Raw genomic sequence first — 17,884 nt, 5'->3', positions numbered from 1 at the left:
TTTTTAATAAAATAAATCAAAAAGGGTAAATTGGCAATTATATTAGTTAAAGAAAGGGATATATACAATTTTAATAGTTAAGGAAAGGGATATATGCAATTTTAATTTTAAGTTGAGTAATACGTAATTAAACAGTTTTTTAAGGGAAAATATGCAATCTTAAAATCATGTACAATACAAATTTACCTATGGTCTTTGTAACTCATATGTGTTTGAAAATTTCTTGTAAATATCTAAATAATTCAATACTCTTATTTTAGAGAATAATTATGGCCTTCGGCATAGTATGATAACGGCCTATATATTGTTAAATGGATCAGATCTAGGGGTGTTCAGAATTCGTTTCGAATTCGATAAAATCGAAATTCGATTAAATTTGATTCGATTATCAAGAATTCGTTTCGATTATAAGAATTCGAATTCGATTCAATTCAAGTCAAGTAAATAGAATACGAATCGAATACAAATTTATAATTTCAAATTCGATTCGAAATTCGAATAAAAATTATACATTTTTATTTATTATTTTTATATATAACACATATATAACTTTCATTGGGTAATACTATAAATTGTTTTGAAAATTTATTCCAAGTATTAAAATTACCTATTACCAAACCCTAAAAATAACTTTTTTTGGGCAATATTAGAACCAAAGAAACAAATATATCAATAGATTTCTAACCCTAAAAATATTAACTTGTAATGTGAAGTGGTTATGTAGGTCCCCTTGAGTCTTATGGATCTTCACAGAATTGTCAATCCGATCAAGAGTGCGGAATCCTCTTGATCAGAATAAGCAGAAACGTGTAGAAACAGAAACAGCAATTCACTTTCAATCTGGATCTTTATTGATTATCTATCAAACTGATTACAATCAATCAAGATCCCTAACCAACCCTAATTTCGTCCAAGCGAATTTTGCTTTTTCAAATGTTCCCTGTTATTGTTCTTCTTAGCATCATCACACTCAGACCCCTCACCTTGACTTGATGTAGATGCGAAACTACTTGGTACGGTTGACATATAGTCTGCTAGCTCATCTTCATCAGGGAGGAAAGAATAGTCATGACTAAGAGGAGGTGGGACTTCATTAAAGCCCTGGAAGCCCACAGTGGTCTTGTCATTACTTTTCTTTAACCCACCCATCATGTGTTTCATTACAAAAGACGAATCTCTGAATTGACTTAGTTTCTTTTCAAGTTCAACAATTTGGAGTTGTGCATCTGACAACTCTTTGTTTTTTTCAGAAATCTCTTTTGTTTTCTCAGCCATCATGTCGTGAGCTAAATCTATTACTTGAAGTTTTTCATTTAATTTGCATGTTAAGGCTTCGATTTCACTTTCATAACCTTTTATCTTCTTCAAGTATAAAGATTCGTTTCTTTTTGCAAAAAAGTTTGACTCCTTTATGCTCGACATCTCGCTTACCAGACTTTGGTTTTGAGTTCTCAACCTGTCAACCTCACCCTGTAATTCACGACATCTTAAACATACAGAATTAGATTGTACCTCTTCCTCATGAACTTCTGTAGTTTCATCAGCAACAACCTTTTCAGCTTCACTCTCTTTCTCTACTTCAGCATCCACTTTTGCTTCATCACTTTTCACTTCAGATTCAGCATCACTCATAGTAGTTTCAGCCTCATCAACTGGCACTATCTCTGCCATAAATGCCTGAGTGACACTCTCATTTCCCTGATATCGCTTTTGTAATGCATCCCACATATCCTTTGAATTTGTGTACTTCGTAAAGGTATGCTTGATGCTATCAGGTAAGGATGTCTTTATTGCAGCTAAAGCTCTCTTTTCAGCTTCATACACTTTCTTATCAGCCTCTTTCATGTTCACATAGGCTGTTACTCGTGGTCTGCCCTCAAAATCATGTACTGGGTTTATGTACCCATCTTCAATACATATCCACATGCGTGCATCCTGAGATTTAATGAAGGATTTGAAGCTGTCCTTCCAAGTAAGATAGTTCTCCACCTTCATCATCTTAGGTGCACTCAAGTTGGTCATGTTCGACATTTTAAACGTAACAGACTGGTAAAACCGTACAAAATATCTCCGAAAACAGTGGTTACCAAATTACACCTTTAGAATCGTCTCGAAAAGACGAATCTAATGATATATAATGTCAAAAACCGATTTCGGTTCTGTCAAACGAGCTACGGAGCTTTTTCTATTTGCAAAACTCTGAAATTTTATTGACGCTTGTCAACGAAAATTCCACCTTTTTAAATTTGCTGCTAATTTCGCTGGGTATGATGTTAATTTCGCTGGATTAAATTCGCTGGTTATCAAGACTCTGATTAATTTCGTTGGGTCACTTAAATTCGCTGGTAATTATGCTGTCAGGTTCGCCGGTCAATTTCGCTATTACGACGACTGGTAAAATCGCTGAAAACCGTGGTAATTTCGCTGTGGACAATTACACGGTTACCAAAGTCGCCTTTGGATTTTAAATTCGCCGATCACCGAGATATTACGTCCCAAGTTCGCAGGTCAGTTAATTATGCTGGGCCAGTCAGCGAAATTTTTAAATTCGCCAGCAAGTAAATACGGAAATTCAATCTTTTTGAAATTTTGAAGATTTTATCTCCTCTCCAACACAATCCTGCAAAATCACAACAGCAAAATATCAGTAAATTTTCGAAAACAATATGATGAACACGAAGAACAGTCTTCGAATTCCAGCCAAATATTCTTCAAAATTCAGCAAAACCTATCCCGAAAACCTGCAAATCAGCAAAATCACACACACAAACTGATCAAACACCAACAAATTCGCAGAAAATTATCAGAATTAAAAAAAAATTCGAAACCCTAGTTTCAGGTTTCAAACTTTCGAAAATTTTAAACTCTAATTTTCAAGAATTCTAAAAACTCCCTGTTTCTTCAGCAAACAATTCTGAACCGAGCCTTCGAGCCTAACGCTCTGATACCAATTGTAGGTCCCCTTGAGTCTTATGGATCTTCACAGAATTGTCAATCCGATCAAGAGTGCGGAATCCTCTTGATCAGAATAAGCAGAAACGTGTAGAAACAGAAATAGCAATTCACTTTCAATCTGGATCTTTATTGATTATCTATCAAACTGATTACAATCAATCAAGATCCCTAACCAACCCTAATTTCGTCCAAGCTTATGCTCTCACGAAATTTCTCTCTCACAAACACTGTTTTGGCTGATTAACCTAAACCCTAAAGTCTAACCTTGTTTATATCACACAAGGGTTACAACTGGGCTAGGTTAAACACTCTTGGGCTGCGAATTGGACAGGCTGCGAATTGGACAGGCCCAATTCGTCCCCCATCACCCAATCTGGGTTTAGTTTAGCCCAAACTCAATTATCTCACTAATACAAAGCTAAACCCGCTAACTGTTAATCGTTTAACTAATTACAAGATATCCAAAGACCAAATCTAAGCTGTTGTCACAGAATATGCACCAACAGGTTATTCCCAACTTCTCATTTTTAGACTTATGGTACTTTATTTGGAACTTTTTAATGTGATATCATCCTTAATGGCTGTTTTAAAATTTATGTTACATTTTGACACTTTTTTACATGTTTTAAAGGAATTTGAATCGAATCGAATTTATTCGTATTCGATTCGAATTCGAATATTTAATCCAATACGAATCGAATACGAATTGGGTTTTTTATTCGAATTCGAATCGAATTGGGTAGGTTTTAATCGAATGAATTCAAATTCAAGGGAAAATAAAAATTATTCGAATAATTCAAAAATTTGATATTCGATGAAATACTAATTAATTAAAAATTTTAGCCAAGTATGATAGCAGCTTAAACTATATCTAGTTCGTTCGTTTAATTAATTGTGATACTGTGAAGGATTGAGGAATCTTGAAAACTACAGATTTCGTGTAAACCTACCGTATTCTCCATATTGATTCCAGTCTTCATTAGGGTCTCGAACTGCCCACAGCTTGTCCATTGATTTTATAGAGAATGCAACTGACGATTAGGGAGTACGGAAGATGGATCACTTGTTGTCAATTCAAGTTTAGGGTATAAACAATGGGAACGGTGTAATATGCAATTGCCATTTCAAATGGATTAAAATAAAGAAAGTAGAAAAAGACAGATTTACCCTTAAACTAACGATATAAGTTGGATGTTGTTAAGTGGGTGGATGAAAATCGCAAGAATCAGAAACCACAGGGACGACCAGGGGAAAAAGATTATGGATGAAACGCCAAAGTGAGCAAACCACAGAGATGAAAATAACAGTTTACTCATATTTTATTATTAAAACAACAAATTCAATTATATACTATAGCATTTTAGTTTTTGTTATTATTATATTGGTTAAAATTATTCTACGAAGACTCTTAAAAATAAGAAGTGTACAAAGACACAATCAATCGCAAAATATAACACAATGTCGAGCAAAATATAACATAATGTTGAAATATATAACACAATGTCGAAGAAAAAAGACAAAATGAGTCACAAAAATGACACAACAATGCAAATATAGAAAAGACACAATGATAAATAAAAAGACATAATGATGTAAACAAAAAGTCTAAAATCTACAAGCTAAACATCTAAAAATAAAAACCTAAAATCTCACATCAAAGAGTTCGATGAGACGGTTCAAATGCCGCTTGAATGAGGTCAATCGGAGTCCGTTTGATACTGTTCTTACGACTTCTTATTTTTAGGAGACTTTGTATTTGATTCTAACCTTTATCATATTTATTTTTAGCAGTTTTTGGTTTGTTAACTTTTACTCAAAACCGAGTTGTGAATAGTAATGTAGAAGTGACCGACACACAAACATACATGTCTTCAAAGCTGAGTCAATCGGCTTATTCATTTTATATAAAGTGACTTTGTTTACTTGTTTTGTTGTTTTATGATATTATATAATATAATAATGTTTTATATAATTCTAAATATACTAATCTAGATTTGATAAAGTTTTATTCAAATATGTCAAATATAATTGACAATTTTTTTCACTGTGAGAGACTAGACTGATACCATTTGAACCATATCGATATAGCTACGTATTCGTTATTATATTTTTTTCGATGTAACGGTGTACAATTACTAAAAATGGATTTGTATGCGCAATAGAGTTTTTTTGGTAACGTAAACTATAGTGAGTGCTGCTACGACAACGGTACCGTAACGATACCAGTCGAACAACATCAGTAGCGGTATTCAATTTATTGTTTCCGGTCGATGTAAAACACATGTCCATATCCTCTTGGGTATAAATCTTTCAGTTGCTATAACGAGTGTCTGTACCGAACTGAATCGATACCGGTCAAAAGCCCGCTGCAAAGGGTGAGCTGAATTACAAGGAATCAAGAATTAATTCATGTATATGTTGCATATTGCAACATTTAAATGGGCTCACAGGTTTGTTTCAAAATACAAACGATTGTTGGGCTAAACTGATCAGTGTGGTCTGGACTATGTGGACTACAACAATACAAAGAATTAAAATTGAACCTAAACGATAATCCTTATATCACGTTTTTGTGGATTTTATAGGGATCACGTAAAAAAAAGATAAGAAGCCCATATTGAATTAACTAGTTGAACATGCTGCGCGTTGAGGTGGTTCGGTTCGATCTAAGTATCGAAATGTAAATAAAAATACATTTCAAAAACGCATATTCTGAAATTATGAAAAATTATGTGGTAAGAGGCAAATGTCTGACCAATTCAGATTAGTGGTCTTAACCATTCAGACTTTGTATAAATCTTAATCATTCAGAGGCAAATGTCTGAACCATTCAGACATCTGCTCATGAAACAAACAGTCTGAACCATTAAGTGCTAAACCAGTAAGAGGTCTGAACCATTCAGAGCCTCATTAAGAGGCAAACAAACAGCCCCTAAGATAAATGAAATAAAAAAAGTTCAATGGATGCGTGCAGCTGAAAACCCCAAAATATAAAATCCAAAATTGATGTTTGAGAGGAGGTTTCAAAGCTTCATAAGAAAATACTTTGAGCATACATGTGGTGAAAATTCTTGAATTGTTTTGTGTCTATAACTCGCCAACAAACGATTGAACACATCCGAATGAATGTAATCAAACATAATCGATTGAAAGAACAACAAAAGAAACGACGTAAAAGGATTTTATGTAACTTTCATTTGAACGAAATCCATTTAATGTAATAAGATTTTGAGAGGTCTTTTGGTCGTTCTTGTTATTCTTTTCTGTCAAGATCAATAAGTTAAATAATTGTCTAGTTATTATCAGATTTAAAACGTCTTTTCTTAAAATACAACATTTGTTTTAAACGTGAAGTTCACTGGCCACTTGGTGTTTCATTACCATTAGGTTGTTTGTTATGGCCAGAATTATAATTTCTGGTGAGAGTTTACGTTGACGATAACAATAACAACTGTCAATGTTAGCATAAAATTAAAATATTTAAAACGTGCAATAAATATTAATTTTTAAAACAAATTTGTTTTCATGCGGACATATAATTTTGGTATTTGGATAGACACGGTCAAAATAATATAAGTTTGGCCAACTTCAACAATTAATTGTGTGATCTCAATATTATTTAACGAGCTTTTAGGACCCGCATGTTACAACGGAAACATTAAATTGAACAATTTAACGCTCAAATAAATAACATATAATATAAATTAATTTGTGGAGATGATTTTCAAGAACCATTTACAAAAAATACACATCTCTCTCTATACTATAATCACCAACACCACTGTTGCTACAACAAATATAAGACCAAAGATAGTGGTTAGACTGGTTAGGCAAAAGGGTTCAAGGGTTTCGGTTTGGCTAACGCAGGTCGTGGGGTCCCCCCACGTATGCAATACGTAGGGTTGGATCACTTTATTATTACTTGCTTTAAATTCTGGATTGAAGGATATTCAACCCAGAATGTTTGTGTGCAATGTGAAAGTAAGTGAAGAATAGAACATGCAAGGAACAAGTTCTAGAAAGAAGAAGTGAGTAAGGAACAAGTTCTAGAGAGAAGAAGTGAGTTTTCTGGAAGTGGTCAGCTGAATGACAATGTGTTGCCATTTACAGAGAATGGGCCAACTATAAGGAGAAACCTTTGACTAGTGATCCAAGGTTGCAGGGGAGGGTTTGCCCTTTTTGGTAAGTTGAAGGTTTTGGACCTGCGGGTAAAAGGATGTCTCTTCCCACATGCTTCTTTTGCGGCTGAGTGGGAGAGATCACACATAAAGTGTGATGTGACATGTCACTGTTTTGTGCTTTTTGCTGTTCACAACAGCTCGTTGATTCCGAACCTTTTTACCTTTCAACCCTTTAAGTTGTATTGCACCTTTAGCCAGTTTATTAAGCTTGAGCTACCCACGTCATCAGCCACCATCACAAAGTTGCCACCACCACCATCACAGCACTGCCACCAAATTGTCGCATTCAAACCTCTAACCATGTATATTCTTTCATTTCTCCCTTTTCTCTCTCTAAAACCTAAACTCTTCATCATCCATCACCGACCATCGGCCCAGACCCACTTATAACACCGCAAAACTCTAGATACGCGACGTTGGTGGTCCCAGTCAAACGTAACCGAGCATCACCACCCCCGACCACTGTCAATCACCACCACAACCGACAACAACATTCTCCCTACCAAATCACAGACCACCTTAACACCTCCACCCACCACAACCTCTTGTAGCCAGCAATGGTGTGACCTTTACGATGGTGGTGCTGAGATCTGCAAAGAAAGATAGAAATTATTGTGACAACCCTCAAAATTCCATGTATCCGTACAATCTATTAATGATAATTAAAGTGCTTGATGATTGTGCTGAATCACTTAACTGCCTTCTGATTTCTGTATTATACTTACATGTGCTTGTGAACATACTAGTAGTGTACGGAAAAGTTATTAAATAGTCCGGTATGCTTTCCTAAGTGTTGAGAATTGAAAATAAACAAAAATATATATATATAGGGCACCAAACGGAACAATTAAGCACTTTAACGGAACGGTACCCAACCGAACAACCGGACATTACCCGGAACACCAAAATAACGCTAGAAGCATTGTTTTTATTTTTCTAAGCTAGTTAGGGTCCCCGAACACCCTAACACACTATATATTACTTAATGCACATGAACCACTAACTAGATACTTAATCTTCTAACTAGATTAGTAACTAAACATTAAAACCCAACCAAGCACACCCCCCCCCCAAACCGGTTCTAGAAAATGGGATCCCCACTTTGATTTCTTTTATTTGTTTATTGTAATTGTATAGTACTTGGGGGACATAGAACACATTGGGTAATAAGATGTAGGAAGCTCTTATTATAAATCCTCTAGACAATCACTCATATCATCTTCATCACTCAACACCCACACTCCTCTCTTCCTTCTTCTTTGGCTTCGGCCGAACCCAAACCACACCACCATCATCGTCATTCGATCTTGTTCATCCATTCTACAAGCACACAAAGGTGATAAAGGTCATACAACGAAGCTTGGTGTTCTCGGAAGTGGAAGGACCTTCTCGATTTGCTATTAACCATCACTTTTCTTCACTTGAACTTCCCTAGTCTTGAACTAGTGGTAAGAACTTAGATCCTTGCATTTTACATGTTGTTTAAGTGGTTAATGATGATTAAAGATCAAAATGATAAGAACTCTAAAGAACCATAAACAAGTCTTGAACATAAACTAACTTTGTGTTGAAGTAGTGTTAAAATGGTTAAGAAATCATGATATTCTTGTGTTGTGATGCTTGTTGATTATTGTTTACTAGTAGAAGTGATATGGATCATCATATGGTCTTGCTAGATCATGATTAAAAACATGATCTAGCAAGATGAGAAAGTAAGAATATTGAAGGATGATAAATCATCCACACATAAACTATGAACTTGAATGAATGAATATTTTTCTTGAAAAATAAAGATCAAAGTAGGTTGTAATCTTAGAGATCTAAAGATCCATGAATGGTATTTCAAAAGAACCAAGTGGAAAATATAAGTTTCATTAAAACTTGGATCTTGCATAAACTAATCAAATTTTTGGAGGATAAACAAGTGTAGAAACACTTGTGTAATAAGAAAAATTCACAAAGAAATATTTTTAGAAAAATGATTGGAAGTTGTGAACATTCAAACTCTTTAAAAATGAAGTTTATAAAGAACTAATCACATTTTGGAAGGTAACAAGACTTACTAAGTATACTAGTAAGTTACTACATATTTTTATAAATTTTCAAGTTCATAAGTTTATAGTTTATGCTTGTTTTTGACAAGTTTGGTAAATAGAGATTGTATGTTAATGATTGAGAATTGTTTGAATGAATTTTTGAAAAGAAAATAATATGCTAGTAAGCATGGACACCTCCATTTACAAAGAAAACTTTGGCGAAATTTTCTAAAATCCCAACACTTAGAAAATATTTTTCTAAAACAAGCGTTACGAGTGTATTTTATAACTTGCTTTTCGAATATAAACTTCGCCATAATTTTTGTAACAAAATACCAAGTATCGGAGGTTGACTTTCGTGAATAAAATTTGATAAATATATATTTAAAATATATATTGTATACTAAAACTCTTGTGTGAATATGTGTTTAGTTTACCGTTATATTATTTTAGTGTAAAATAATATATAACTTAACAAAGTGCGTTGACGTTTAAATTGTGTGATATGTGGTAAAAGTAATGGGTAGATAAACCATACGTGTTGTGCATGAGAAATTGATTGTTATCTGTACCTTATTAGGACGTGCTTGATTTCCTGATTATTAGAGTAACTAATCTAACCGAGCAAACCGAGGTGAGTTCACACTTTTCTATAAAGCATGGAAATTCCCGGTGGGAATGGGAATGGGTTCAGGAATAGGGATTCCTCGTCCTTGGGACGTGTTCAGGAATGAGAATTCCTCGTCCTGTTGGGACGGGATTAGACTTACTAGACTAGAACTCTATCAGCGAAGTCCCTCCCTTTATATCGACTTAATCGCCGAGGCTATGGCGAGCGGGTCATTAGTTAATAGCGCTATTAGGTTTAACAAACCTCATACTGTGCCAGTCGGACGGGCGTGTACTAATGGACTATGGCACGTCGGTGATGATAGACACCGACGCTAGGGCACAAGTAACTTTTCGTTAGTAGTCGATATGATAAACGAGTCTGGTAGTTTAAATAATGGGGTAGCCCACACGGCCGAAGTGCCGGGCTGGATAGCCAGGGAAGGTGGACATGGGATGGTTAACTAATAAACGTTTTCGAACTATGGGGTAATCCCCACGACTGGATAGCTGATTAAGATTGAACTACGTTTTTGGAAACAACTCTAAAATGGACAACCATCCGTGAACTCACTCAACTTTGTTGTTGACTCGTTGTTACATGCTTTGCAGGACGCTAGATGCTAGGAGGCTTGCACAAGGAGGTGGTCGTTGTGGGATGCGAACTGTTATGTCCCGTACTTAATAAACTTATGATCTTATGAAACTTATGTTTTGGGTCATTAAACTTATGGACTACGAACTTATGTTTTGGTTTAACGTCTTATGCTTCCGCTGTTTAAATTGAACTTGGTTAACTTCCTCGATCCTGGTCATGTCACGCCTCCAAGCGGTGATACTCCGCATGGTGGAATTTGGGGGGTGTGACAATTATGGTGGTTGATGTAGTGGTATCAGGAAGGGCAGAGAGAGGTGGGGTGAAGTGACGCAGTGACCAATGTAAAGAAAGAATGGCGGAGTGCAAACCAATGACAAACAAGAAAAAATTGAATAAGGTTATTAGAGAAGCAACCAAAGTTGTAAAATAATAGAAGGGAAATAAGAATTGAGAAATAAGGTTAAGTTACTATATAAATGGTATTAAAATACATAATACCCTTAACGTGAGAAGTGAAGGAGAGAATTTTCTTTTTTTTTTGAAAATTTCCCAATCTTCTTTATAAATCACGTATTTTTGTCCAAGAATCTAAAAAAATCATGATTTTACACTAATAAAGTAATTATGTAATTTTGTAGAGTAATTGTAAATTATAATTACCCTACTATTATAAAATTACGATTTTTTTTTTTTAAATTTGCAATTAAACATCATTTAATGGGAAAAAAATTAAAAAAAAAAAGTTTCCTTCACTTTTCACTTTAAGGCTATTTTGTATATAAAGAATTATTTAAAGGAAAATTGATTTTATAATAAGTTATTTGACTACTTGTAACGTGCTTCAATATAATTATATGATAAAATAACCCACGCTCTAGAAGCTCGAATTTTTTTTTCAAACTAGTGCTGTTAAAAAAACTAGGGTAAATTACTTTTTGAGTTCATGTGTTTTATTGGTTTTAACCATTTTAGTCCAAAAGCAAAAGGTTTAACGACCTGAGTCCCCATAAGCATTTTCTTTAACCATTTGAGTCCAAATTTCTAACATTGTTAGAATTTTTTGGTTAAGTATTGTTAAATGACCAAAATACCCTTATAGTTATAAAATTAAAAAATAAAGAATATTACAAATACCACCGTTACGGCCATGGAGGACTCCGATCACTGTTAACTCACTCACTCTCTCTCTCTCTCTCTCTCTCTCTCTCCAAACAACCACCACCGTAACCACACTCCGCCCACCGGTAAGTTTTCTCTCCGGCCGATCTATTCCCAGCCACTTTTCTTCCTCCGATCACTGTTAACTCACTCCCGATCTATCTATTACTGAACAAAAAATCCCTCCTGCTCCACCGAATCCACCAGGTTTGGGGCCAAATCCACCTTCGTCTACCTTTGATTCCCCTGTTCGTGTCGATTTCATAAACCTTAATGTAGAGGGTTCATATGCTGCCTCTCCTTCTTGTGGTATTAGCACAGATCTGCATCATGTTGATGTTTCTAGTGATCCCTCTATCACAATTAAACATCAGTTTGGTCCCCAATCGGTATCAAACCATCCAATCGAACCAACAACTACCCCCAAATCTGCTACTCCTGTCTCTGGCTCAACAAGTCGGGTTTCACCTGCTATGTCGCTATATACGGAGGATGAATTAGCTCTTATAAGAGCCCAAAAGATTGCTCATGATGCCAATTTGATGCAGCAAGCTGGGCTACCTCCAGGGAGTGAGTTAACAGCCGTGGAGGACTCCGTCACAGTGTCCATCGGAGAGGCGACGCAGGGGACGGAGAAGTTGATGTTTGTGGAGAGTTTGACGGCATCGGTGGTGGGGGTGAGACAGTGGTGGTGGGGGTGAGACGGTGGTGGTGGGTGTTTGGAGGTGGCGGTAGTGCGATGGTGGTGGCAGTGGTGGGGATGATGGTGGGGCAGTGGTGGGGATGGTGGCTGTGCAGTGGAGTTTAGAGAGAGAGAAGAGACTTGTATTGATGTGCATATAAGACTTGTACTTTGTGTGTAAATGACCAAATTACCATCATAGTTAATAGACTTGATGGATGGAGTTAGAAATTTGGACTCAAATGGTTAAAGAAAATGTTTATGGGGACTCAGATCGTTAAACTTTTTGCTTTTGGACTCAAGTGATTAAAACTTATAAAACACATAGACTCAAAAAGTAATTTACCCAAAAAACTATTTACTAAATTGGTATTACATAAAAAAACATTTACCAAAATAGTGTTTCTTGTTTGTTAGTTGTTTGTCTTTTTTTTAACCAGTATATTAAACTTTTATTTATATTTCTACTAAATTAATCAAGTATTTATTTTTTTCTTTAAGGATTTATATTTTTACAACCAATCCAATATTTTTTTATTGGATATTTATGTGGTTTCGTTTCTTTTCCTTAAAGAAACATGATGATAAATAGTTTATTTATTTAGTTATTTTTTAGATGGAACTGCAAGTAGTTCGTTGAATTGTTTTGTTTCATAGAACTTCTTTTATTTAAGATGTATTTACAAACTAACTAATTATTCTGCTTAGAAATTCATAGTAAACTCATTATCGTATTCAAAACTAAATAAATAGTTTATTAGTAATCAATTATAAAAATATCTTTTAAGGGTGTTGCTATACATCACACTGAAGATAATGATGATTTTTTTATATTCGTTTGATATGTTATTCGGTTTTCTCTCCTAGGTTGTAACACGTAATGTTCGATATAAATTTGAATATACGTTTCATGCATTTTAAATATAAGGTTTTATCGTAAATTATTTTGTATATACAACACGGGTTAAGTTATTCTACAAAGGCTTCTAATTGTAAGAAGTGTAAGAAGGATTTATAGAGTGACAAGTGTCCAATAAGCTAAAACTAAACCCACTACATCACCACCAAAAACACGGTATGGGGTCCGTCCCCCATCCGTCTTGGACCGGCGCCGGTGTCAACACCGTGCCGCCCCCCCCCCCCCCCCCACGTCGCGGCTTCTCCGTCGCTTTGTCGCCGTTTGAGACGGTCTAAAAAGTGGGCCCAACATTTATGAATGTGACCGTTAATAAAAAAAAAATCCAATTTTTGAATAAAAACAAACGGTCATAATTTAAAAATATATATATTTACCTTCCATTTTCACTTTCAATCACAAAATTAACCCCAAAATTTCATCTCTCTCTCACATAATTTTTATAAACCTTTTTCCACTATTTTATAAACCTTCTTCCACTATAAACCTTTTTACACTCTTTCATGGATCCCTTCAACAACCCGAACAATCCGAACAACCCGAATAATCCCAACAATCCGACCCAACCTAATGTTTTCTCGGTTCCGGGATATTATCCGACGCTAGAACCGAACCAATTCTCGCAATATTCTTCGAATGCGTTTGCTTCATTCCAACACTCACCAAACCAATTCGCTCAAATCTCCCAAAATCAAGCCCTTCAACAAATGATGATGCGGGGTACTTCGAACTTCCCACCCGTTCAACCTCAACCGATCCCCACACCACCCGTTCAACCTCAACCGATCCCAACCGAATCCGAACCCGAAGACGATGTGGAGATTGTTCCCGAAACCCAACCGCCTAAAGGGAAAGGAAAACGAAACAAAGGCAAGCAAGTGGTGGGTGATCAACCGTCGAAACCGAAGGCGACTAAGTGGACACCAATCGAAGAAGAAGCCTTAGCCAAGGCTTTCATTGGCATTTCTGACAACCCGACAAAAGGTTCGTATTTTTTTTAAAGTTTAAATTTTTTAAAGTTTACATTTTTTAAAGTTTAAATTTTTTAAAGTTTAAATTTTTTTTTCTTAGCCAAGCCTAAACAGTTTGTTTTTTTTAAAGTTTTATTTTTTTTTTTGTTAACAGTTGGTTTTTTAGTTTATTAGTTTTAAAGTTTTAATTTTTTTTTTGTTAAAAGTAGGTTTTTTAGTTTATTAGTTTTAAAGTTTAATTTATTTGTTTATTATTATGTTAACATTTTAATTTTTTTTGTTTATTATAGGTAATAACCAATCGGGTGAGGGGTTTTGGTCCAACGTATTGACGAAGTTTCTCGTCTTTATGGACCAAGGCCCGTATCGAGATGTCGACTCGGTCTCCTCAAATTGGCGGAAAATGAACTCGTCCATCAATAGGTTTTGCGAGGAATATAATAAATTATATACAAGTGACCGTCGTAGCGGGTGGAACAACGACGATGTGTTCAAAAAAGCGTTGGACAAGTATAAGGAAAAGAATGGTAATACCAACTTTGCTCACGTTCGCGCGTGGATGGTTGTAAAAGACGAACCAAAATGGAGGCCTATTCCCAACGAGGTGGCGATGGCGAAACGCCAAAAAACATCGGAAACGGGTAGTTTTAGCGCCGGTGGATCGGACGCGAGGTGTCACATAAACTTAAATGATGACGCCGACTTTGACGAAGAGGAGTACAATGTACATGAACCGGAGCGTCCACCGGGCCGAGACAAATCAAAGAAGGAGCGGGCCAAGGGGAAAGAAAAGGAAAAGGTGGACCCGAACATGGTTGAGTTTATGGAACACTTAAAAATGTACAACGACGTCTCGGCCCAAAAGACGAAGGCGAAGGAGCGGGCCGTCGAAGAAAAAAGTCGTGCATCGGAAGAAAAGTTAGGCGAGAAGGTCCGATTGGCGAATGAGAAAATCCGAATTTCCGACGAAAAAAATCGGCTCAAGGAATGGGAAATAATATCTGTCACACCCCCAAAATCCACACGCGGAGTACCACCGCTTGGAGGCGTGACATGACCAGGATCAAGCCACCAATCATATTGAACATAAGTGTAAGTAATAAATGTCATTCATCAATACGAAAGGTGTTTTCAAAACCAAACATAATCAATAGTGTAGCGGAAGCATTAATGTAAAAACCCAACATAAGTATCATGTTCTCATAAGTAAATGTTTAACATGGAACTCAACAGTCCATGTGCCCACAACGATCTCGCCTCCCGTGCAAGCTCCAAGTACCTATGGTCTTGCAAGGCATGTAACAGAGAGTCAACATGTAACACCTCGAATTTTTGTGTCCAATAAATAAATGACACGTGTCAAATACGACAAAAATAATATAAACCCGGATTTAATTAAGATATGCGGTAGGATTTGCGAATATGTCGACATGTTAATTTTATACCTCTGAGCGACTTCGTATTATAAATCCCGAGACCCCAAGCAAATTTATAAGCACCTAATCTTAATCGGGTCATTAATAATAATAAAAAGTATCCAAGATATTAATTTGGGTCTTAAGAAAATAATGCAAGTCAAATAACTAGCCATGAGCCCATCCTTCTTACAAACCCATATTGCATAATGGGGTAGACATCTAGGCAAGTATGGGTTAAAGGCAACCCATCAAAATTATTAACTCCAAGTTGACCATTCAAATCATGAAAGGTTAAATTTTTTTTGCCACTGATGATCTCTTACGGACCGTAAGAGTCATGCCTTACGGACCGTAAGGGGGTGAAGGGGTAAAAGTGTTTCCGCCACAGGCTTACGGACCGCAAGGCCCAAGCCATACGGTCCGTAAGCGACGCCCAGCGACAGAAAGTTGGCTGTTGGCTGTTTAAAACGATAAATCATTAATGTGGAGATCTTCCAGAGATATGGGCGACCCCTAATCACTCCCTAGCACTTTAGAACAGTTGTTGATCATCAAGGAACCCTTGTAGGCCATGTTGTGATGATCCTATGCATCAACATTGCCTATAAAAGGCCACTTAGTGCAAACAAGTTCCTCACACCTTGTTCTGCCTTCATTGATCACATCTGGAGCTCAAGAACACTCTCAAGTCTTCTCCTATCTGCATTGGACTTCTGTAAGTCGTTCAAACCTTTGTGGTTTAGTTTTTGCTTAGTTATGTAGCTAAGAATCAAACCTTCGTAATTACGGTTTGACTTCGAGATTAGTCCTCAATGGCTCAGTCATGTCTCGAATAGAAAGTAGTTATAAGTTGGTATTTATGTGGGTAATAAACCCCTAAAAGGGTTCCCCCTGATCACCACTCTAACTAGTTCAAATGACGAGTCAAACATGCTTAGAAAAAGTCAACAGAAATACTATTTTGCGGTTTGCACATAATCCGTAATGTAGATGGTATGAAACCTGTTTAAACACTCATAAAACATGATAATAAGTATATTAACTAGTCTAAGCTTGTTTGACGCGACCATTTTCTGTTTAGACCCGGTTCGGAGCCGAAAGTCGCAAAAGTTTGACTTTTGCATTGACTTCAGTTCTGACCCGTTAAAGTTTGATTTAGATATGCCTTAGGACTCTCTTAGGACCAGGTTACATGATGGTATCACCCTCTGTGAGCGGTTCGTCGTTTGTCCGAGTCTTTTACACATTTCCGTTAAATGCTTAAAAGTTGACCGTAACGCCCTTTATTGTAAAACCCTTGCAGGATCTATCAATGATATCAACAAAGTCTTGTGAAGGTGCGGAAAACAATCACAAGATGATTCAAGACCAAACAATAATAAATAAACTGTAATATAGAATAATATGAATCACAAACCAAAAGATCTTGCACTCAACGATTAATGAAGACTGATACAAGAATCCTTCCTTGAACTCGCAACCCACTATCCAACAACAACCTCAACCAAATGGTTGAGGTTGGTTTAAATACATAAACGACTAGGGCAAAACAATGCCCGGTTGTGACTAGACCCAAACCACATAATTCGGCCCATATACCAAAACAAAAGAACAAACACATAAACAACCCTTATACTATGCAAACCTACATGTATAAACCTTCAGGTTCCAACAATCTCCCCCTAGGTTTATGCATGCAGGTTCTTGAAGCCTCAAGTATCACGATCACCACCCAACCGATCCTTAAGACCACCAAATCCCTTCTTGCGAATATGAATGGCTGAAGCAATAGCTGCAGTCCATCCCTTGGCGATTGCTTCATATTTCTCAGTAGCTCGTATCTGATTTTGAGCCAACACTTCTAAATCTTCAAGAGCAATGTTGAGCACATCTACTTGATCCACTAAGCGAAAATTGACATCACCATCACAAACAAACACTGCCTGACCAAGACGCTCATCATAAGCCCAGAAATGTAGAGACTTCAAAGCACCTTTAGGAATCTTATTGACCAACGGAATCACCTTCTCTTTGTTAGTCACAGGCCAGTGCACTATCTTCATTCGCTTCTTAGTAAATGAATCTCTAATTCCTTTAACTGGTTTGACGAAAGATTCAGCTGTGCGCATCGATGGAAAGTTATGCAGAACTTCCCTCTTCAGTCTTTCGAAAAACATATGTCCAGGACCTCCAGGGTTATCATCAACATAAGGAGCATTTGACAATTCAGTCAAATCAACTTTTGTAAATGATTGAAACTGACCAGGATGTTTATACCATTCCACAGGACCAACTTTCCTCTTAATCCACCATCTTTTTCTATCATGGTCATAGCCCCAGCTCACTACTCCTGAACGATT

General features: G+C 36.3%; 1 protein-coding gene across 1 annotated transcript; it reads left to right on the top strand.

Annotated features, from left to right (window-relative positions):
* Positions 1-13,638: 13,638 nt before the first annotated feature.
* Positions 13,639-16,523, top strand: LOC110876483. The gene is made up of 5 exons (XM_022124654.1): positions 13,639-14,119; positions 14,261-14,263; positions 14,397-14,633; positions 14,820-15,037; positions 16,515-16,523. The coding sequence occupies exons 1-5, from the start codon at positions 13,639-13,641 to the stop codon at positions 16,521-16,523; spliced, it is 948 nt and encodes a 315-aa protein (XP_021980346.1).
* Positions 16,524-17,884: the final 1,361 nt, after the last annotated feature.

Source organism: Helianthus annuus, chromosome 9, assembly GCF_002127325.2.
Source record: "Helianthus annuus cultivar XRQ/B chromosome 9, HanXRQr2.0-SUNRISE, whole genome shotgun sequence".
NCBI classification, from domain to species: Eukaryota; Viridiplantae; Streptophyta; class Magnoliopsida; order Asterales; family Asteraceae; genus Helianthus; species Helianthus annuus.
This window is presented reverse-complemented; position numbering and strand designations above follow the sequence as displayed.

Excerpts from the sequence above, each read along its gene's own strand:
- LOC110876483 (XM_022124654.1), top strand. The coding sequence starts at position 13,639 with ATGGATCCCTTCAACAACCCGAACAATCCGAACAACCCGAATAATCCC. Across the intron at positions 14,634-14,819 it reads CAAGTATAAGGAAAAGAATG|AGGAGTACAATGTACATGAA; the intron begins GTAATACCAACT and ends ACTTTGACGAAG.